The 22,632-nt window shown below is 35.2% G+C and overlaps 3 protein-coding genes across 4 annotated transcripts; 1 reads left to right on the top strand and 2 right to left on the bottom strand.

The window, feature by feature from the left end:
- Window positions 1-235: 235 nt before the first annotated feature.
- LOC112015229 (putative ALA-interacting subunit 2) lies at window positions 236-9,302 on the bottom strand. The gene is made up of 8 exons (XM_024047608.2): window positions 9,122-9,302; window positions 7,483-7,544; window positions 7,313-7,387; window positions 7,112-7,228; window positions 3,433-3,503; window positions 2,458-2,755; window positions 1,295-1,584; window positions 236-657 (listed from the first exon to the last, which is right to left on the bottom strand). Exons 1-8 carry the CDS (start codon window positions 9,192-9,194, stop codon window positions 639-641), a joined length of 1,005 nt encoding a protein of 334 aa, XP_023903376.2. The 5' UTR covers window positions 9,195-9,302; the 3' UTR covers window positions 236-638.
- Window positions 9,303-11,236: 1,934 nt separating this feature from the next.
- On the bottom strand, window positions 11,237-15,216 carry LOC136063490 (putative ALA-interacting subunit 2). 2 transcript variants are annotated; one of them, XM_065763969.1, is made up of 5 exons: window positions 14,994-15,216; window positions 13,348-13,443; window positions 11,723-11,784; window positions 11,553-11,627; window positions 11,237-11,468 (listed from the first exon to the last, which is right to left on the bottom strand). In XM_065763969.1, the coding sequence occupies exons 2-5, from the start codon at window positions 13,418-13,420 to the stop codon at window positions 11,262-11,264; spliced, it is 417 nt and encodes a 138-aa protein (XP_065620041.1). In that variant the 5' UTR covers window positions 13,421-13,443; window positions 14,994-15,216; the 3' UTR covers window positions 11,237-11,261. The 2 variants fall into 2 exon arrangements, with proteins under 2 accessions (XP_065620041.1, XP_065620042.1); XM_065763970.1 differs by having other exon boundaries at window positions 13,348-13,433.
- A 3,725-nt stretch (window positions 15,217-18,941) lies between these two features.
- On the top strand, window positions 18,942-22,212 carry LOC112015227 (pentatricopeptide repeat-containing protein At4g19191, mitochondrial). Its single transcript, XM_024047604.2, has one exon. The coding sequence runs from the start codon at window positions 19,015-19,017 to the stop codon at window positions 21,190-21,192; it is 2,178 nt and encodes a 725-aa protein (XP_023903372.2). The 5' UTR covers window positions 18,942-19,014; the 3' UTR covers window positions 21,193-22,212.
- The last annotated feature ends 420 nt before the right edge of the window (window positions 22,213-22,632 follow it).

Here is a 22,632-nt window from a genome sequence, read left to right as displayed (position 1 = left end):
GTGTGATACTCCTTTCTTTCTCTTTTTAAATTCAAGTCGTGACAGACAAGTTTAAACTGGAGGCTAGCTCTTTACACGGGTTTTCTGAGATTAAAAAAATCCTTTCTTTCTTGTTCTCATTTTACAATACATTACACTCAAATCAGAATTTTAATACAGTTGAATTGTCTCAATTGAGTACTTAAAACTTGCCAAACAAGCAAAAAATGAAAACTTTATGTAGGGAGAGGGAAAGCACACAAGTTACCAGTTTTTTCTGCATAATTATACTATTCTTGCCAATACAATTGTATGTAATTTTTACCTCCCTTCGGATTAAATAAATGTCTATTTAAACAATCAGTACACTGTTTACACTTTCAGCTTCCAATATGGTGTATCAAAAACTGCAAAACGTATAATGTTCAAGGTCATCCTCCAACAATGATCAATCCTCACTCAATAAAAAAATTTTAAAAAAATTATAGTAACAATGGGAAGAATAGGAATCTTGTAAAACCGGGGACACCTTCGAACCCCACTACCATGTTTTCAACAAACTCCAATTGTAAAGTGTCTTCTTTTAAAATCAAAGAATGCTCGCTGTGTCTTTAATTCTTTACACCTGGAACCTACAACTTCAATGAGACTTCACTTAATTATATCCAACGTGTGTTCCTGTTGCAATAAAGAATAAAATCATTAATATGCCTAAATGGCCAGTCGATATGTGAACTATTCCTACATAAACTCAAACTTCCAACAATTTTTCTTTACACACAAATATCAGCAACAATGCTACTTATTTAATAAAAAAATCAGCAAGGACATCAAGAAATACCAGTTAAATTTACCAAGAGACTATTTTAGTTTATACACATTACACACCAAAAGACAAAGCTGAGGTGTCTATATGAGAGTAGTAGATATTCATACTCCAAAGTGATTTAAAAAACGACCACTAATGAAAACATGTTAGCCTGTTAGAGAACTTTTCAGATGGCTCTGTTGTGTGTGTGTGTGTGTGTGGGGGGGGGGGGGGGGGGGGGAGAGAGAGATTGGGGGAGAGAGAGAGAGAGAGAGGATGGGGAGGGGGGAGCAAAAGATTTGGATTGGTGATGAATAACAGGACTAACAAATCATGGCTAGCATAAGTGGGTCAAAGATGAGAAAGAATTCAAGTTAGACCCAGTTAGAAGGCCTTTATATTTAGATGTTGAGAGACACAACAAAAAATATGTATATATTTAGCTGTAGCAGAGGATGAATATGCAGAGAAAGCGACAAGTTATACCGGGTATCCACAAAATATTACCTTGATTTTTTCACATGAAGCAACATGAAGACAATGGCAATGACTATACAATAAGAACCAACAAAAATGTAGGCAAACCCAGGGAAGTCATTCTTTCCTCCCAACCAGCTTGATGTTGAAAGAACAAGCTTCTTTTTCCCACCAAAACTATAAGTGTTGTAGTTGTTCATTAGGTTGACTACTATAACATCATCTGCATGCAAATTTTCTTCAATTCTACCATACAACTTCCGGAAGCTAGGGAGAGCAGCTGTGCGCATCCATACAATAAGATCTTCTTGATCACTTAGCTAATTATGGTGAAGCACCCCACCAACCAACCAATACAAAAGAAAAAGTTAAGGCCAGATAACATTATAAGAACTCATATTTTAGCCAATATTAGAGAGAGAGAGAGAGATGGTGCAACACAAGGGGAACAGACACACCAAGAAGATGAACAAAAAAAGCAGCAATAACTTTTCCTACATATCATGTCCATATGAGGCAGGTACTGAAATTGATTTGGGACGAAGGGCCCCTATTAATTCTCCCAAAATTCCCAGCTTGTAAATCCAAAACAGAATTTCCCCAATCAGAGGACACAACAATCAATCTCATCATGTCATCGATGTTAACATTGACTCAGTGCAGCATTCATCTGACACTAGACAGAAAAGGAAAGAGAACAACCACTGTACAAACCCCTTTCAACTAGTCCTACTATGGTGCAACTCATTTTTGTGCAACAAAGTGAAGGTATTATCAATTATTTACCACTTTTCATAAGTTTCAATCATAACAGTTTTTTTAATTTCTTAGAACTTTTGGTAAAAGAATTGATGCGAGAACAAATTATCTTAATAATTTTAATAGTGAATTTTGGGGAAAAAGAAACCCACCAGAAGCCAAGTGACAAATGGTTGGCGTGTGATATCACGTAGCAGAATCATGGCATTAAAAACCAAAGTTTTATTATATTCCATATTATACTGTCAGTTACCAACTAAATTTGGACACATGCTTTGTGTAGGGCTGCAAACTATACAGGGAAAAAAAACTGCGTAAGTACTGGAGAGGGATGGTTGTAAAGCTGTTGCAAGTTATAATTCAGTAGCCTCATATTCAAGAATAAAGGAATACAAACAAAGAAAAATGAATTGTTGCACATTGGTATTACTCACAGGAACACTTGAATTTAGCTTTCCACCTCCAATCAAGGTCCCATTCTGGAAATTGAAGGGATAAACATGCTTCCCAAATTTGTGATCACGGTCACTCTTCCATGCTATGTTCTTCCTGTTAACATTCAATTCTGATTTCCCACGAATAAATTTATATGTATCATTAAACAAACTCCATGCTACCAAGCCACATGGAACAACTGGAAGACCATTGTTGGACTGTTCAGGTTTACAGAGACTTGTTTTATTGGACCCTAATCCATGCAAGAGTTGCTGATCACTTCTACTTTTGACATACCTGGAAAAGTTTTCGGAGTTGTCACTAAGTGGAAGCACACAGTAGAGATTACAAGTAGTACAAAATGTTCAAATCATTTGGCCTGACCCAAAAAAAAAAAAACCACCACAATTTTTCTAAAGAATTTAGGCATAAAAAAATATTTCTCAAATCTAACAACCGAGAAATGATAAAATTTTCCATCTAATCAAGTTAAAATTCAAATTTTGATTTTATCATCGAGGCTCTTAAACTTTTTAACTGTCAATGAATACTTTACATTGAAGTTCCAGAAATTCTATATATAACATACAGATATATCTAGAAAAGTACATAACTTTAAAGGCTGTTTCTTTTCTTTTCTTTCCCCTTTTTTTTACATTTGAAAATAATTCTATTGAACCACATGGAACCAAAGGAGGCCACAAGGCAATACTGTAGATCTGAAGCCATAAAATCTAGATAATAGCAAAAAAATTCCACCACAATTCCATAGATGAATCCATAGAACTATACAATTATCACCAAGAAGCCCATAAAAAAGAGCCAGATTTTATGCATAGATAAACAGGATTTATAATAATAATAGAAACAATTAAAAGATAACAAGAGAAATAAATAATTATAGAAGCAGAGGAAATAAACAGTAAAGATTGTGCCTTTCACTATATCAGAAATTAAAACTAAAGAACACTCACCTTCGGTGGTTTTGATAGTAGTTATCAAGCTGATAGTAGATGTAAATTGGAGCTTTCATATATCTGTTCACCTGCACCAAAAGTTAAAAACGCAAAATAAAGGAAATAGAAAATGCAGAAAAGAATGTGAAGAACAATGACCTAACTCCAAGGAGCAAAAAAGGTCCACTATTTCTACAAATTTCCAACATGTAATGATTAACTTCACATGTGGGGAATCATGTAGGGAAACATCAACTGATGCATTTGCATTTTAAGCAACAAAAATTATTAATTGCCATTCATCAAGGATTGTGAACTTTGAAGATCCAGAGTGCTATATCCAGCATGCATCAGTTCTTCAAGGGCCAAACAACACTAGAATTCCCCAGAAAAATGGGCACAAAATTACCATAACAAACCCCAAAAACCAGGCAATGGGCTCAATGGCTACCAACCTAGCCAATGACATTAATGCACTAAAGAGACAGCGCCAACTTGATGCAGGCATGGAAAAAGGGTACAATTGTTTTTAGTATTTGGCCTACCAAAGGCATAATTGAAAGGATTTCTGTTTTTCTTCTCTTTCAACTTCTTATTTCTCTTTTATTCCATTTACTTAACGTACAAGATATAATTTAGGGGGGGTTTTTTTTTTTTTTTTAAAAAAATCCATGAGGGTGGTTTCTTGTCAGGTTTTACGGTAGGCAATGCAGACAATCATGATCTAATGATATCCCATTTGCTTTTTGCTCATGATAGCCTACTTTTTTCTGATGCTAACCCTAATAAGATTGGGCATTTAAGTTATATTCTTACATGGTTTGAAGCTATTTCCGGCTTGAATATGAACCTGGGAAAATCAGAGTTGGCACCGGTTGAGGTTGGTACAAAACATAGATGCCTTGGCAAAAATCTTGGGATGAAAAACATGTGTGTTACCAATGAAATATTTGGGTCTTCCTTTAGGAGCCATATTAAAAGTGAGTTCCATTTGGAACACTATTTTGTAGAGAATGGAAAGAAGACTGGTGGAATGGAAGCGGTTATATTTGTCTACATGAGGAAGAATTACTTTGATCAAGAGTACCCTTTCCAACCTTCCAACATATTCCTTCAAATTGGGGGGCTGGCTGCAAAGAACTTAAAGTTGTTCAAACAAGCATTATTTGGGAAGTGGTTGTGGTGTTTTGGGAGGGAGAGAGAGGCTGTATGGAGCAGGTGATGGATAGTAAGTATGGTTCTATGGGGGGGAGCTTGGATGGTGTACCACTGCTATGAATGGGCCTTATGGGGTGAGACTTTGGAAATATATAAAATGGGGACAGGAAAGTTTCTCACGTTTTATAACTTTGGAAGTAGGAGATGGGACAAGAATTAGATTTTGGGGTGATGTATGGTATGATGACACCCCTTTAAAGTAATCTTTCCACGAGTTATTTTGTATAGCAAGGAATAAGGAGGCTTCAGTCGCATGTTATGTGCATTTTAGTAATGAACCGGGCTATTGGGCATTTAATTTTACTAGAATGGTGCCACATTGGGAGCAGGAGTCTATCTTGACCTTCTTGGAATTGACATAGTCAGTTTTAGTGCGAGGTCTGGGAGAGGATAAAATGTGTTGGAAGCTGGCTAGTCAGAAGGGTTTTGAGGTGAGTTCTTACCACAGAGCTTTAGCCCCTAGTGGAGCTGTGAAGTTCCCATGGAAAAGTAGTTGGAAGCGTAAGGTTCCTTCAAGAGTTTCCTTCTTTATTTGGACTGCATCCGTGGGGAGAATTTTAACAGTAGAAAATCTGAGGCAGAGAAATATCATTTTGGTTAGTTGGTGTTGTATGTGTAAGCAAGATGGGGAGATAGTGATTCATTTGCTTTTGCATTGCCTTTTGCTAGAGAAACATGGGATATGGTTTTTGGGTATTTGGAGTTCATTGGGTGATGCCTATGGATGTCGTAGATTTACTAGCTTGTAGGCAAGGTAGATTGTGAAGACATAGAAACAAGGCAATATGGAAGGTTATTCCACACTACTTGATGTGGTGCATATGGCGTGAAAGAAATGCTAGGATTTTTGAAGGATGTAAGCATCTATCTTAGATGTGAACATGCATTTTCCAAACTTTGTCCAAGTGGATGATGGCAGTAGGAGTGTATCCTTTCTATAATTTATTAGATTATATGGATCATTGTAATCTTAGAACCTAAATGTGTTATTCATCTAGTATACCCCCTGAAACTTGATGTATCAGTTTCCTCATCAATAAAATTTATTACTTATCAAATAAAGAAAAAATTAAAATCCCTAACATCATGCGTCACACCTAAATATCATAAAAAGTTTTGTTATAGACTAAAGAGAGAGATAGATTGAACAGTAAACAGAGCTATTAGAGAATTTATATTTCAAAACCTGTAAAATAAGGGAAGGACTAAAAAAAGGTGCAGTTATAAACTTCAGTAAAGGCTTCTGTAAGCATCAGTTTGTTTCACCATAGTAAGTCAGAAACTGATCTAGAAAAGTCGATCTATGCCATCAATTTAGCTCAAAATTAGAAGGCCTTCTGGGTAGAAGGTGGGGGAAAGCAACAAATTAACAAAGAATATGGTAGATTGGCAGACAAATTTGAGACTTAACCAATGACTTTCAAAGAAACTTAAATCAGGAAAGAGGGGAAAAAAACTAAAATTATTTTAATTAAAACTAGAAGCTCATAAGCTTGTGGATTGGTTGGCCCACTAATTGCTTACATGAAATGTTGTGTGATTGTTTGCATTCACCTGAGACTCAACATAACAAGGAAGCAGCTAAAGAGATCTTTAAGCCATCTGATGCCCCATTGCAACTTTATATTTAAAGCAATAGCCTTTGTAGATAGAGACTTCTAAAGAAGACAACCTACCAGGTTTACTCACTAATATGTACATGGATCGACCTCAGCAGTAGTTGATAAATCAAGTGCTGATCATTTTGATGATGTGCTTAAAACAAGCGATATTACTCAAGCAGATGGATTTTATACTTTGTATTGTTCAAATAAAACTAATATTTCCTGATCACCTACACTAGCTGGCAGTCAATATGATGAAGGTGATGACAAATCTAGGACTCCATTTGTTACCTCCTTCAGAAAAAGATCAAGTGCTCTTTACATGTAAGAGACTGAAATTCCATAAAACAAATTATATAGACACAGTCAAAATTTTACGCAGAACTATTATTAACACTTTAGAAGAGAAAAAATAATATAAACTGGTTGGACTACTAAATCTATACTAAGAGCACACAGGAAATTTCTTCTGAATAATATCTCTCCCTAGATTTGATCATTTATAGGAGTCTAGCTACCGGCTATTCTACTACTATATGACAGTAATTTAAGCTCTTGGATAGCAAGGAACATATCACTTTACCCATTTAAACTTTCCTAACTGCTGCTTCTTTTTTTCTTCCTTTCGGAACTGAATTACCCCAAGTTCTCAACCCAAACTACTTGATTATAATATCAACATTTTCATTTGCAAGATGCTAGGAATTGTCAGGAGATTTAGGATGGTAAATTGTGCTCAGCTAAACCTAAGATGGCATGTACATTAATTAAAGGAAAAATATTTGTCAAAATTGAAGAATGAATTTTGAAAAGGAAGCACATAAATCAGGTATTGTCATTGAATGAGGTGAACACCAAAAAAGGAAAAACATTACCTTTAAGGTGCGAGAACAATTTTTCGGATATGAGCTATCTTTAATATATCCCAGCTTATTGCTTTTAAATTGTTCTGGTACACAATCAATATCATATCGGTCCACAATTTCAACAACCTATAAATCATATATCATATAGATAATCATCAATCTGTGCTCCATAGGAGTGTGCGACTTTGAAGGGAAATAGAGAGTACTTACACTTCGTGATGCATGGAGAGAAACAAGGCCAATAGGAATGAAAATAGTACCGATCAATAGAAATGTCAAAATGACCTGCAGAGGAATAGTCAAAACCACAAAGTAGACACATAATAATGAATGGTTGCTATTGGAAGATTCAGATATAAATAGCAGCCTTGAGAAATTACCCATGCTGGTGTTAGTACAGGTTTACAAGCTGGAAGATTCTGCTGTGTAAACTTATTAATAGCTGCAAAAGAACCATACTAAAATCTATTATACATTAACCTAGATTTAGTTAAATACAAATATGTTTATTAAAAACAGTTGATATATCCCCAAAGGATAGTACAATCGGCGGGTGATTATGGCTTATGCAGTGAAGGTCACTAATTCTAATCTCCCCCTCGCCTAGGGACCAAACTCACTCATCTAGAATGGATAGAAAGACAGTTGATATCATGCCAAGTGGAATTTTCTAGGAAGATAATCTCCAAGTTGCAAGATTAACCAATAAATTAGAGAGAAGAAAAAAAGGCTCAACTAATGGTGGATACATTTGATTCCATATTATTAACTTTTATAATTCTTCTAATAACTCGAAGCTCAATCACAAAAATGGGAATACAGTGCATCTGGACAACATTAGTTCCTCTTAACATACTGGAGAAATCAGTATCTATGTGAGAAAGAAGTGATGTGACGTCCTTCCAAGCAACGTTCAGATAGATGGCTTTCATTTATGCATGTAGTCAAGTATATCCCTATATGAGAGAGAGAGAGAGAGAGAGAGAGAGAGAAAATTATGCCATAAAATTCAAGATGGGGTAATTAACATTCTTGGCTATGCACTGTTAAACCAAACAATTAGAAACAAGGCACAATATTGGTTTGCTATAAGCATGTGGAGAGCCATACTAACATTTTAAATAGAAGGTAGAGTGAAAATAGTGATCGAACTCAGGATCTTCTGCTCTGATACCATGTTAAATTACCAATTGTTCCAAAAGCTTAAGTTATTAGGAAATTGAGAATTTAATCACTTATCCATAATTATAACCAACAAAGATAATTCAAATGAGCATGATCTGAAGTGAAAGACATAAAGACATCTAAAACCAGATGTATGGAAATTAAACAATTATCTTAATCTCTACACTAGTTTAGAAACTCAACACCCTTAAGAATCTGCTTCTCATAATTTCCCCTTCTAAGGCACCTCCTACCAGCTGAACTGTCTAGAATAAAAAGTTGGCAAGGGATACTGTAATGACAACCAGTCTTCTTTAAGGAACATAAGTAAAATATAAATACAATCCCACTGCAATGATTTCAGTCAAATATAACAATCATTGGGGGATAATAAAAAATGGTAGCAAAATAGATAATAAGGTATATGCAATCATGCATATAACGTGGAAATCAGACATTTTTTCTATCATTAACCCCTCACATGTCTAAAACTTCCTAAAGTTTTATCAAGTATGAATCAATTTGTTGTCTTTTCAGTTAATAATCTAATACATAGTACCCATTCTTCCCCACAATGGTTAAAACCAGCACAAAATCCTCTCCTAGTTATATGGCTAAGACAATTAAGATATCAAAAGTCCATTGACTAAAAGTATAACTAGTGCAATTCTTCAATTAGTTGTAAAAAGTGCACATGAACGCTCGGCTCAACTTATTTCTACAATCTCTACAAGAGAATCAATAAAACTATAAAAGTAAAGACACAAACACAGAGAGAAATCCTAAAATTAATCTTCCCATGAAAATAACTGTCATGAATGAGAAGTAGTAAACAACAAAAACAGAGACAATTGCCTTGACTTTTCCAACAAGGCATTCGAGTAGGTTGATCTGGTCTTTCAACTGTTGAGGCACTCCTATTCTGCATTTCAGCAATGCCACTGCACAGAACTAATCTTTTGAAGTCAGCCCATATAAGTTCCAACAACAATACAAAAACTGCACCAGAAATGAAACTTTCCCACACATTGCACCATAAGAAAAATATTTTCTTTTTTCACGTACGAGTTATTACAAAGTCGGCCTCAAACTAAACACCAAAGATTGCTGGGAAAACAATGCATCAACCTCGGGGTTGTGGCTGATAGAAATCTTGAACTTTCATATATTCAAGATACAAATTATGGGTTCAATGCAGTAAGATAGGTTATACCACACAACAACAAGGAGTAAAAAACTCGTGACCGTGATCCGATTTCAAATTTCAAAAATTTATGCACAAATTCCTATTTTCTTCGAAGAAATCAGAATGCCATACTCTGCCTCAGTTCCAGAATAAATTAATTTCCTTTAGAATTGTTTGGATAACCAAGTGGGGCATATCATTAAGGTTTTAGCATACAAAACAAGGAGTTAAACCCAGTTGATTGTGCAAACTGGTACAATTCTTTTATTAAAAAAAAAAAAAAACATGGTTCTATTTATTAGAAGTGAACATGCATTTTCCAAACTTTGTCCAAGTGGATGATGGCAGTAGGAGGTATCCTTTCTATAATTTATTAGATTATATGGATCATTGTAATCTTAGAACCTAAATGTGTTATTCATCTAGTATACCCCCTGAAACTTGATGTATCAGTTTCCTCATCAATAAAATTTATTACTTATCAAATAAAGAAAAAATTAAAATCCCTAACATCATGCGTCACACCTAAATATCATAAAAAGTTTTGTTATAGACTAAAGAGAGAGATAGATTGAACAGTAAACAGAGCTATTAGAGAATTTATATTTCAAAACCTGTAAAATAAGGGAAGGACTAAAAAAAGGTGCAGTTATAACTTCAGTAAAGGCTTCTGTAAGCATCAGTTTGTTTCACCATAGTAAGTCAGAAACTGATCTAGAAAAGTCGATCTATGCCATCAATTTAGCTCAAAATTAGAAGGCCTTCTGGGTAGAAGGTGGGGGAAAGCAACAAATTAACAAAGAATATGGTAGATTGGCAGACAAATTTGAGACTTAACCAATGACTTTCAAAGAAACTTAAATCAGGAAAGAGGGGAAAAAAACTAAAATTATTTTAATTAAAACTAGAAGCTCATAAGCTTGTGGATTGGTTGGCCCACTAATTGCTTACATGAAATGTTGTGTGATTGTTTGCATTCACCTGAGACTCAACATAACAAGGAAGCAGCTAAAGAGATCTTTAAGCCATCTGATGCCCCATTGCAACTTTATATTTAAAGCAATAGCCTTTGTAGATAGAGACTTCTAAAGAAGACAACCTACCAGGTTTACTCACTAATATGTACATGGATCGACCTCAGCAGTAGTTGATAAATCAAGTGCTGATCATTTTGATGATGTGCTTAAAACAAGCGATATTACTCAAGCAGATGGATTTTATACTTTGTATTGTTCAAATAAAACTAATATTTCCTGATCACCTACACTAGCTGGCAGTCAATATGATGAAGGTGATGACAAATCTAGGACTCCATTTGTTACCTCCTTCAGAAAAAGATCAAGTGCTCTTTACATGTAAGAGACTGAAATTCCATAAAACAAATTATATAGACACAGTCAAAATTTACGCAGAACTATTATTAACACTTTAGAAGAGAAAAAATATAAACTGGTTGGACTACTAAATCTATACTAAGAGCACACAGGAAATTTCTTCTGAATAATATCTCTCCCTAGATTTGATCATTTATAGGAGTCTAGCTACCGGCTATTCTACTACTATATGACAGTAATTTAAGCTCTTGGAAGCAAGGAACATATCACTTTACCCATTTAAACTTTCCTAACTGCTGCTTCTTTTTTTCTTCCTTTCGAACTGAATTACCCCAAGTTCTCAACCCAAACTACTTGATTATAATATCAACATTTTCATTTGCAAGAGCTAGGAATTGTCAGGAGATTTAGGATGGTAAATTGTGCTCAGCTAAACCTAAGATGGCATGTACATTAATTAAAGGAAAAATATTTGTCAAAATTGAAGAATGAATTTTGAAAAGGAAGCACATAAATCAGGTATTGTCATTGAATGAGGTAAACACCAAAAAAGGAAAAACATTACCTTTAAGGTGCGAGAACAATTTTTCGGATATGAGCTATCTTTAATATATCCCAGCTTATTGCTTTTAAATTGTTCTGGTACACAATCAATATCATATCGGTCCACAATTTCAACAACCTATAAATCATATATCATATAGATAATCATCAATCTGTGCTCCATAGGAGTGTGCGACTTTGAAGGGAAATAGAGAGTACTTACACTTCGTGATGCATGGAGAGAAACAAGGCCAATAGGAATGAAAATAGTACCGATCAATAGAAATGTCAAAATGACCTGCAGAGGAATAGTCAAAACCACAAAGTAGACACATAATAATGAATGGTTGCTATTGGAAGATTCAGATATAAATAGCAGCCTTGAGAAATTACCCATGCTGGTGTTAGTACAGGTTTACAAGCTGGAAGATTCTGCTGTGTAAACTTATTAATAGCTGCAAAAGAACCATACTAAAATCTATTATACATTAACCTAGATTTAGTTAAATACAAATATGTTTATTAAAAACAGTTGATATATCCCCAAAGGATAGTACAATCGGCGGGTGATTATGGCTTATGCAGTGAAGGTCACTAATTCTAATCTCCCCCTCGCCTAGGGACCAAACTCACTCATCTAGAATGGATAGAAAGACAGTTGATATCATGCCAATGGAATTTTCTAGGAAGATAATCTCCAAGTTGCAAGATTAACCAATAAATTAGAGAGAAGAAAAAAAGGCTCAACTAATGGTGGATACATTTGATTCCATATTATTAACTTTTATAATTCTTCTAATAATCGAAGCTCAATCACAAAAATGGGAATACAGTGCATCTGGACAACATTAGTTCCTCTTAACATACTGGAGAAATCAGTATCTATGTGAGAAAGAAGTGATGTGACGTCCTTCCAAGCAACTTCAGATAGATGGCTTTCATTTATGCATGTAGTCAAGTAATCCCTATAGAGAGAGAGAGAGAGAGAGAGAGAGAGAAATATGCCATAAAATTCAAGATGGGGTAATTAACATTCTTGGCTATGCACTGTTAAACCAAACAATTAGAAACAAGGCACAATATTGGTTTGCTATAAGCATGTGGAGAGCCATACTAACATTTTAAATAGAAGGTAGAGTGAAAATAGTGATCGAACTCAGGATCTTCTCTCTGATACCATGTTAAATTACCAATTGTTCCAAAAGCTTAAGTTATTAGGAAATTGAGAATTTAATCACTTATCCATAATTATAACCAACAAAGATAATTCAAATGAGCATGATCTGAAGTGAAAGACAAAAGACATCTAAAACCAGATGTATGGAAATTAAACAATTATCTTAATCTCTACACTAGTTTAGAAACTCAACACCCTTAAGAATCTGCTTCTCATAATTTCCCTTCTAAGGCACCTCCTACCAGCTGAACTGTCTAGAATAAAAAGTTGGCAAGGGATACTGTAATGACAACCAGTCTTCTTTAAGGAACATAAGTAAAATATAAATACAATCCCACTGCAATGATTTCAGTCAAATATAACAATCATTGGGGATAATAAAAAATGGTAGCAAAATAGATAATAAGGTATATGCAATCATGCATATAACGTGGAAATCAGACATTTTTTCTATCATTAACCCCTCACATGTCTAAAACTTCCTAAAGTTTTATCAAGTATGAATCAATTTGTTGTCTTTTCAGTTAATAATCTAATACATAGTACCCATTCTTCCCCACAATGGTTAAAACCAGCACAAAATCCTCCCCTAGTTATATGGCTAAGACAATTAAGATATCAAAAGTCCATTGACTAAAAGTATAACTAGTGCAATTCTTCAATTAGTTGTAAAAAGTGCACATGAACGCTCGCTCAACTTATTTCTACAATCTCTACAAGAGAATCAATAAAACTATAAAAGTAAAGACACAAACACAGAGAGAAATCCTAAAATTAATCTTCCCATGAAAATAACTGTCATGAATGAGAAGTAGTAAACAACAAAAACAGAGACAATTGCCTTGACTTTTCCAACAAGGCATTCGAGTAGGTTGATCTGGTCTTTCAACTGTTGAGGCACTCCTATTCTGCATTTCAGCAATGCCACTGCACAGAACTAATCTTTTGAAGTCAGCCCATATAAGTTCCAACAACAATACAAAAACTGCACCAGAAATGAAACTTTCCCACACATTGCACCATAAGAAAAATATTTTCTTTTTTCACGTAGAGTTATTACAAAGTCGGCCTCAAACTAAACACCAAAGATTGCTGGAAAACAAGCATCAACCTCGGGTTGTGGCCAGGGCGGAGGAGGGGGCGAGGGGGCACCTGCCCCCCTGAACTTTCAAATGTTTTGACCCCCACCCTCTACACAAAAGACAAAAAAAAAAAAAAAAATCTAATTAAGTGAATTCATGTTACCTTTCCAGCTTTCTAGTAGTAGTAGACTTCTACTCCTAGTACAATTCATATAATTAATGAATCCCACTTAGTAAACTTGATGACTAGACAAAGCTGCCTGTAGAATTTTTATGTGTCAAGTTTTTTCTTGGATAGCCAACTTGAGACATACATCCATGACATGCAGTCTACTGAAGAGTTTTCAACAGTTAAAGGAATTGGATAGCTAGGAAAATATGGTAAAATGAAAAGAATGTTCATATCAATTGGTTTACTTATTAGTGACTTTGGCATTGATCTTACCAGTTGCAATAGCTACTGTTGAAAGAGCTTTTTCAACAATGAACATAATTAAAATCGATTACGCAATCGAATAGGAGATTAGTAATGAATGATTGTCACATATATTGAGAAGATATTTCAGACTATTGAATGTGAAGAATCATGTAGCGGTTTCAAAATATGAAAAATCGTAAATGGCAACTGAGTAAATAAGCTAGATGTGAAAAATATAATTAAAGTTTATTTTATTAGATTCTGTATGACAATTACATTATCAATAGTTGTTTACTTATTTTGTTATTAATATCGATTAATTTTTTAGATTATTTTTACTTCCAATCTTATCTTTATCTTGCCCCTAACCTAAATTCCTGGCTCCGCCACTGGTGTGACTGATAGAAATCTTGAACTTTCATATATTCAAGATACAAATTATGGGTTCAATGCAGTAAGATAGTATACCACACAAAACAAGAGTAAAAACTCGTGACCGTGATCCGATTTCAAATTTCAAAAATTTATGCACAAATTCCTATTTTTTGAAAAATCAGAATGCCATACTCTGCCTCAGTTCCAGAATAAATTAATTTCCTTTAGAATTGTTTGGATAACCAAGTGGGGCATATCATCAAGGTTTTAGCATACAAAACAAGGAGTTAAACCCAGTTGATTGTGCAAACTGGTACAATTCTTTTATTAAAAAAAAAAAAAAAAAAACATGGTTCTATTTTGACACTACCCAAAACATTCCTATAAATAATGAAGATTTTAATGTTGTCAAGCAAAGATAGGATTGGATAGGCAAACCCCAAATGTAGTACGTACATTGTAACGTTCAGAAACCGTTAACGTTATTTTTCTGTTTAACTTGTCCTAAGTAACATACATACATAATGAAAGAAGGTGAAGGAAATAGTTGATTTCGAGCATGCACGTTTTGTGAGCAAGAGAAGAGAAGAGAAGAGAAGAGAAGAAGAGTACCTGATAGATTTTGAGCAGAAATGGGAAGGTGATGGATTGAATTCCAGAGGAGAGGAGAGGCGAAGATGATGAAGAAGAGGAATGAGGGGAGAGATTGACTGGTGTGATGGAATTTTTGGATACTTGAAGCTTTAATACTTCCCTGCTATATATTCTTTTCTTTTCAAAGGAGACTTGCCAGTTGCACACGGAGAGACATATGATGTGAAAGACATTAATTGGTCCGCCCATTCCAAATGAAAAACACCTTTTTTTTTTTTTTTTTTCCTTCTTGTTTTTCTTTATTGCTAGACCAAAACTTCAATTAATTTTGAGCAAGTGAAAATTGAACATCAGATCTCTTATTTAATATTATAAATTTTACTAATTAAGCTAATAAAAACTCACATTTAATATGAGATATTATTTCTTTTCAAAAACATTTTTCTTTGGGAGGTGGGGGATTCATGTTATTATTAAGCATTATTCCTACGTGTTAAACTATAAATAATGTAAAAAAATAATGAGTTTATATGAAAATAATAGACAACTTATCACAATTTACGTAATAACATAAAATTAGCATCATAGGAGGGCGGTTTTTTGTTTTTAAATATTTCTATTTTCAATTTTCCAATCATTGAGAAAAGGTGCACAATATTTTTATAATATTTTCATAACAAATTATAGGTGGTTAGTTATTATAGCTTCAAATTTGAACTTAACACTAAAATTACTTTTTTATCATAATAATAACAATCAGTAACAATCTATTACTTAAAATTTGTTATAAAAATATTGTAAAAATCTTATCAACATATCATTTTTCTTGATTTATCTGCCAGAAAATAGTTGATATTATTAATGCATGAAAAACTTGATTGTGACATGCTTGGCATTATTTAATGGCATGCCGATAATTTCTAGAGAAAATTTTAACTGTAAAATATTGTAAAAATCTTATCAACATATCATTTTTCTTGATTTATCTGCCAGAAAATAGTTGATATTATTAATGCATGAAAAACTTGATTGTGACATGCTTGGCATTATTTAATGGCATGCCGATAATTTCTAGAGAAAATTTTAACTGAAATTTTTTATTTGTTTTATGTATAGGAAAATAGTCCATGTGAACACTGACAGTTTTTATAAATTTTTGGAAGGTGTTTGACAATTGACATTGCTCCTTTTTCTGCGTTAATTTGTATTTTTTTTTTAGGAAATTACAAATTATACCCCTAAAATTTAGGAGTGTTTAGATTTTTTTACATCTTAAGTCTGAAATTCTAAAATTTAGATTTTATCTCTTGAAATTTGGGGTGCTTGAATTTTACACCTTAATGTTTCAAAATTTGAATTTTACCCTCTAAATTTTAAGGGTGTTTAGATTTTACTTCTTAAAATTTGGGGTATCTTGGATTTTACACCATAAAGTTGCAAAATTTTGGGTGCAAAATCTAAAAACCCCTAAACTTTAGGGAGGTAAAATCCAAATTCTAAAATTTCAAGGTATAAAATCTAAACACTCCGAAACAATGCTAGGTTGGTTGTCGCCTCTCTTGCACAACATTTTTGCCAAGCATACAAACCTATCGAGATTGAAACTATGGCAGCAACACAAGCCATTGAATTTGCTGGGGAGATTGGAGTTGACATAATAATGGTTGAAGGGGACTCAAGCACTGTTACAAAGGCTTTAAGTACTAAAAATCCAGGGTTTGTGTCGTATGGATTACTTATTGAAGACACAAGGGTTTTAGAGAGAAATTTTACAGAATTATCCTATTCTCACACAAAGAGAGAGGGTAACAAAGTTGCATATTGTTTGGCGAGATTAGCTCTTAACTTGTCAGATGCTACAGTACGGATAGAGGATGTTCCACCATCAGCTTTTCCTCTTGTTTAGGCTAACTTAGCCTTTTGTTTGAATTAATATATTAACAGACTTTCTTCTAAAAAAAACAAAGATCAAATAATTTTTTTCAAGTTCAAGTTGGGTGTCTAGATCCGGATCCAATTTTGTGCCCTCTGTGGGGATTTTTTTTTTTTTTTCAAAATAACGCCAATTTTGAAATAATTTTGTTAGTTAGCATAGTTTCCAAACTATTTATGAAACTAACATCTCGAGACTAAAATACTCAAGTTCACTATAGCAACTCGAGTGTATAGGAATCGATTTCTAGTGAAACTCGAGTTCGTAGAAAACGATTTCCAGTGGAACTCAAGTATTATACACTCGAGTTCTTGCTCTGCACAAATAAAAAAGAGAGAAACAAAGGGGAAAACGACCTTCGCCTGAGTCGTGAGTTCAATCCGAGCTTGGGTTCGTGGTTTTTGCCGCTTGGGTCGTGGGTTCGCTGCCTGAGTTCGTGGGTTTTGTTGCTTGGATTCGCCATTGGGTTTACTGGTCACCAATTGTGGTCGTTGTTCATGGTTGAGAGCTTTGTGTGATTTTTGCTTTGATCCTTGTTTGTGTTTGTGTTTGTGTTTTTGTTGTCTCTTTGGTTGTCATTTTTTTTTTTTTTTTTTTTAACAGAGGGGCTGTCGTGGATTTTTTCAGAGGGGGAGAAGAGGTAGAAGATGGGTATCTCAACTTTTTGGTTTTCTTTTGTGGAACTCGAGTGTTTAAAACTCGAGTTCCAGGAGAATTTTCGTTGAAATCGAGTCTGTGATACTCGATTTGCTACAGTGATCTCAAGTCCCTCACTCTCAAGATGTTAGTTTGCTAAATAATTTTGAGCCTATTTGGATGAGAGTGTTTTTGGATCACATCACTCAGTTTTCATAACTGAGTTCTCAAAACTCGTGGGCCCCACAAAAAAAATTCTTGTTTGGCTTGGTTTCAACCCTTATTTCCATCACTCAAAACTAAAAAATTTGAGTTAGAGTGATGGAAATAGGAAACAAAAAATGAGTGTTTTCAAAAGCTGAGATAGGAAACTTAGTAGCACCAACATAAATATTCAGATTTTGTGGAGCCCATAACTTATGTGTTGTCATGTCAGTTCAGAGCCTGTTTGATATTATTGTTGTAAATAACCACAGCACCACCACAACAAACCCAGCACCACCAACAACCACCGTGAAATTGAAACTCAACCACCGCCAAAACACCAAAATCAACCCACAAAACCAACCACCGATCCACACCACCAAAACACAAAACCAGCCCCAACCGATTTAACCCAACCATAACCAATTCAAGCCACGCCTCCACCACTCTCCATACCGACCACCACTGGAATTGAGACACAAGAACTAAGACCAGGAAACAACTAAAACCCAAAAACCCAATCTCAAACCCGATCTCCACCGTGACCCATAATTTGATCTCCACTGTGACTTAAACTAGATCTACACCGTGAAACCCAACCAACACCCAAATGACCACCACCGAAACCCACCACCACCAATTTAAACCTAGCAACCACTGAAACAACCCATCACTTTAAACCCAGTAGCCACCAATTCAAACAAACCAAAAACAGCTGAGAAAGAAACAAAGAAGAGAAAAAAAAAAATCAAATACATATTGAAGAGGGGAGAGATAGAGAAAGCTGAGAAAGAAACAAAGAAGAGTGGAAAAAAAAAAATCAAATATAGAGTGAAGAGGGGAGAGATAGAGAAAGAGAGATAGACAAAGAATTTTGATAAAAAAGAGGGAAAGTCAAAGAAATGAAAAAGTGAGAGGATGCCACTGTGGGAGAAGTAAAGCAGAAGAAATTTTTTTGTTAATGAGACGTGGATAGCAACAGTAGGCAACACTGGGTAGAGATATGTAATTGAGTTATAAGTCCAAATAGGTGTTTTACAATTTTTGAGTGAATGTGAGGTTTGAGTAGGGCGTTATGAGTTTTGGGTTTGAGTTATGAGTTTTGAAAACTGAGTTATAAAAACTGAAATATCTCTAAACCAAACGGGCTCTTTGTATCGATACTAACCAACAAAATTGTTTTAATATTGGTGTTATTTTGAAAAAAAGTCCACCTTGTGGGGAGAGCGCCAACCTTGAGAGTACTAGAAGTAATGGTCACCAAAAATGACCATGCCTCACATGCAGCGGTTAAGAAATCTCCATCTCCATCTCCATCTCCTCCATGACACTGTCCCACATTTTCCCACCACCCAAACAAAACCTTTCAGCACATTCTCGTCCCTCTTTAACCTCTGCACCAAACCCCAACACCTTCAACAAATCCATGCCAGGTTCACCCTTCTTGGCCTACACCAAAACCCAACACTCTCTTCCAAACTCATTGACTGCTATGCCAACCTTGGCCTCCTCCATCTCTCCCAACAGGTCTTCGTTTCCATTACCAATCCAAGTTCTGCTCTTTACAACACCATTTTGAGAAATCTGTCCAAGTTTGGTGATTTTGAGAGAACCCTTTTGGTGTACCACGAAATGGCCGTGAAGTCCATGTACCCAGATGAAGATACTTACCCTTTTGTTCTGAGATCATGTTCTTGCTTCCCAGATGTTGAATATGGGAAAAAGGTTCATGGGCATGTTTTGAAACTTGGTTTTGATTCATTTGATGTGGTGGGTACTGCTTTGGTTGAGATGTATAGGAACTGTGGTGGTTTTGAGAATGAGCAAGAACTGGTTGTAAGAATGTCAGAATGGGATTTGGATTATTGGAACTCTCTGATTCTTGAGGCTTCTCAAAATGGAAATTCTGAGGAAAGTCTTAGGCTTTTTGAGAGAATGAAAGTGGAGAGAGTTGAGCCGGATTCAGTTACTATGATTAACTTGTTAAGGTCAAGCGTTGATTTGAACTCATTGAAGGCAGGAAAGGCTATTCATTGTTTGGTAGTAGTGAGCAGCTTGTGTAAGGATTTGTTAGTGAGTACTGCATTATTGTCTATGTATGCTAAGCTGGGTTGTTTGAAAGATGCAAAATTGCTATTCGAAAAAATGCCTGAGAAGGACTGTGTTGTTTGGAATATAATGATATCAGCCTATTCTCGAAATAGGCATGCCCATAAATCCCTTGAATTATTAAGGCTTATGGTAAATTCAGGAGTTAAAGCTGATCTGTTCACAGCATTACCTGCAATTTCCTCAATTGCACAATTAAAGTCTATTGAGTGGGGCAAACAATTGCATGCTCATGTGATAAGAAATGGTTCGGACTATCAAGTATCAGTTCATAATTCTCTCATTGACATGTATTGTGAGTGTTATCATTTATATTCGGCTAGGAAGATTTTTGACTTATTGGAGAATAAGACTGTGGTTTCATGGAGCACAATGATTAAAGGATATGTGACCCATGATCAGTCTGTTGACGCTTTGTCTCTCTTTGCCCAGATGAAAGCAGAAGGAGTCAGAGTCGATTTTATTACTCTTATTAATGCTTTGCCTGCTTGTGTCAGCATTGGGGCATTAGAAAATGTAAAATACCTTCATGGGTACTCAGTGAAATTTGGCCTCAACACACTTTCATCTGTTAATACAGCACTTCTTATCAGCTATGCAAAATGTGGATGCATAGAAATGGCCCGAAAGATTTTTGATGAGGAGAAAATCAATGGCAAAGATCTAATCATGTGGAACTCTATAATCAGTGCATATGCTAAGCATGGAGACTGGTCCAAATGTTTTGATCTGTACAACCAAATAGAGCAATCAAATTTGATACCAGATCAAGTAACCTTTCTTGGGCTATTGACAGCTTGTGTAAATTCAGGCCTTGTTGAAGAAGGTAAGGAGTGCTTCAAGGAGATGATGGAAACTTATGGTTTGCAACCAAGCCAAGAACACTATGCTTGCATGGTGGATTTATTAGGGCGTGCTGGGCATATAAATGAAGCCAGAGAACTTGTAAAAACTATACCCTTCAAACCAGATGCTCGGGTATGGGGCCCATTGCTAAGTGCTTGTAAGATGCACTCAGAAACCGGGCTTGCAGAGTTTGCCGCTGAGAAGCTTATAACTATGGAACCAAAAAATGCTGGAAATTACATATTGCTCTCCAATATTTATGCTGCAGCTGGAAAGTGGGATGGGGTCGCTAAAATGAGGAGCTTTCTTAGAGATAAAGGATTGAAGAAAACCCCTGGCTCTAGCTGGCTAGAAGTAAATGGACATGTACATGAGTTTCGTGTTGCTGATGAATCTCATCCTAGGTCGGATGATATATATACCATTTTAAGAAACATAGAGTGGGAAATCAAGGAGGCTAAATACAAGAAGGCAGAAAAGCTTTCTTAAACTTCCATTTTCTTCTTTGGTGAAATGCAGGGTGCATATGACAGCCATTAATAGCCTTTTATTGAGATGAATCATGACTGCATATGGGTTGATATCAAAGAGCTAATATCATAGGAAGGATTGAAGGACAGAGGTTAATTTTTAGCTACCATTTCATGGAGCTTTTTGATCCTCAACCGCCTAAGATTAGCAAATTCATTGTCAGGGCCTTCTCTTCATGGTTCTCTTTGGATGTTACTTTGCTCCTTAAAGCCAATCCAAACAATTAGGACAAAGGCTATCGGATATCTTTTGTTGTTCTGGTTCTATTGTCCATTTGACCATCTCTTGCTGCCCATTATACATGTCCGCCTCGCAGTACTGTGTATCATGTTGAGGGCTACCCCTTGCGGGATCAAAGACAATATTGAATCAATGCAGGAAGAAGCAAATTGAGGTAGAGCTATTGTGCCTGGAGCATTCTCACACTAGCTGAAAAGGCATGACTGTTTATAGTGGCTCAAAGTGTACTTTGACAAACAAACTGATGTAGAATTAGACGAGGGACCTCCACCTTAATTTTTCTTTTTCCTGATCTTTCTTTCATGCACAGCAAAGCATTCTATCTCCCTTACTGGATCCATCATCTCTTAAATTGTATAACGAGCAGTAGACCTAGTTTTTTCAAGGCAACTCCCAGTAGAGGCTGTGGCTCAATACAATTGAAATTGCCACTGAATTTTCTATTTTACATTCTCAAAAATGGAATAGTTAATTGTTTCCAGTCACTTGTTTACCCATGAAGAAATGACTCTGTCCTTCTCCAGTCAACAGCACATTGAAGGAGTGGCTTTCATTTCAGAATTTCATGTATTTGAACCGCAAATCTGATCCAGCCCAAGATGTAAACAACAGAAATCAAATCTGTTCATTATTATTTAATGAGACTTGTGTTATTGTTGTTTTACATCTTAAATTTAATTATACTTTTTCCTGTGTAAGGAGCTTTGTTAAAAAGATGTCAAATTGCAATTTCCTCAATGTCTGATTGTCTGGTGTGTTCCATCATCAGGGCTGCCCTTCAATAATGAGAATAAGGTTTCTAAGTTGAGCCATAAGTTATTACTGTTCTGTTTTCTTGCGTCTTAGAGAATATAACTCTTGTTGAATGGACCAAAGAGGAACATTTGGTGAAAGTATATGCTTCTCGAGCTTGCATTGTTTTTCAAATGTGGATGTCTATTTTTGCAATTGCGACGAAGCAGATTGAAGAACCAAAAAATAAAAAATAAAAAATTTATTGTCCTTGTGTGCACTGGGATAAATGCAGTTCCATGAACATGATAGACTTTTCCCAAGAAGATGATGATGAGATTCAGATTGGTATTGAACACACAAAAACCATGTAACGGGATTCTATGATGGCCTTGTCTAATTAACCAGAAACTTCTGCCACAGCTT

Source organism: Quercus suber, unplaced genomic scaffold, assembly GCF_002906115.3.
Source record: "Quercus suber isolate HL8 unplaced genomic scaffold, Cork oak 2.0 scaffold_535, whole genome shotgun sequence".
NCBI classification, from domain to species: Eukaryota; Viridiplantae; Streptophyta; class Magnoliopsida; order Fagales; family Fagaceae; genus Quercus; species Quercus suber.
Note: the sequence above shows the minus strand (reverse complement) of the source record. Positions and strands in the feature narration are given on the sequence as shown.

Bases quoted from the DNA above. Each gene is read 5' to 3' on its own strand.
- LOC112015227 (XM_024047604.2), top strand. From the start codon at position 19,015: ATGACCATGCCTCACATGCAGCGGTTAAGAAATCTCCATCTCCATCTC.
- LOC136063490 (XM_065763969.1), bottom strand. From the start codon at position 13,420: ATGCAGAATAGGAGTGCCTCAACAGTTGAAAGACCAGATCAACCTACT. The intron at 11,785-13,347 runs GCAATTGTCTCT...GTTCTTTTGCAG, and splicing joins GCCTTGTTGGAAAAGTCAAG to CTATTAATAAGTTTACACAG. The intron at 11,628-11,722 runs GTAATTTCTCAA...ATTCCTCTGCAG, and splicing joins CTGTACTAACACCAGCATGG to GTCATTTTGACATTTCTATT.
- LOC112015229 (XM_024047608.2), bottom strand. From the start codon at position 9,194: ATGCAGAATAGGAGTGCCTCAACAGTTGAAAGACCAGATCAACCTACT. The intron at 7,388-7,482 runs GTAATTTCTCAA...ATTCCTCTGCAG, and splicing joins CTGTACTAACACCAGCATGG to GTCATTTTGACATTTCTATT. The intron at 7,229-7,312 runs GTAAGTACTCTC...TATGATTTATAG, and splicing joins CTCTCCATGCATCACGAAGT to GTTGTTGAAATTGTGGACCG.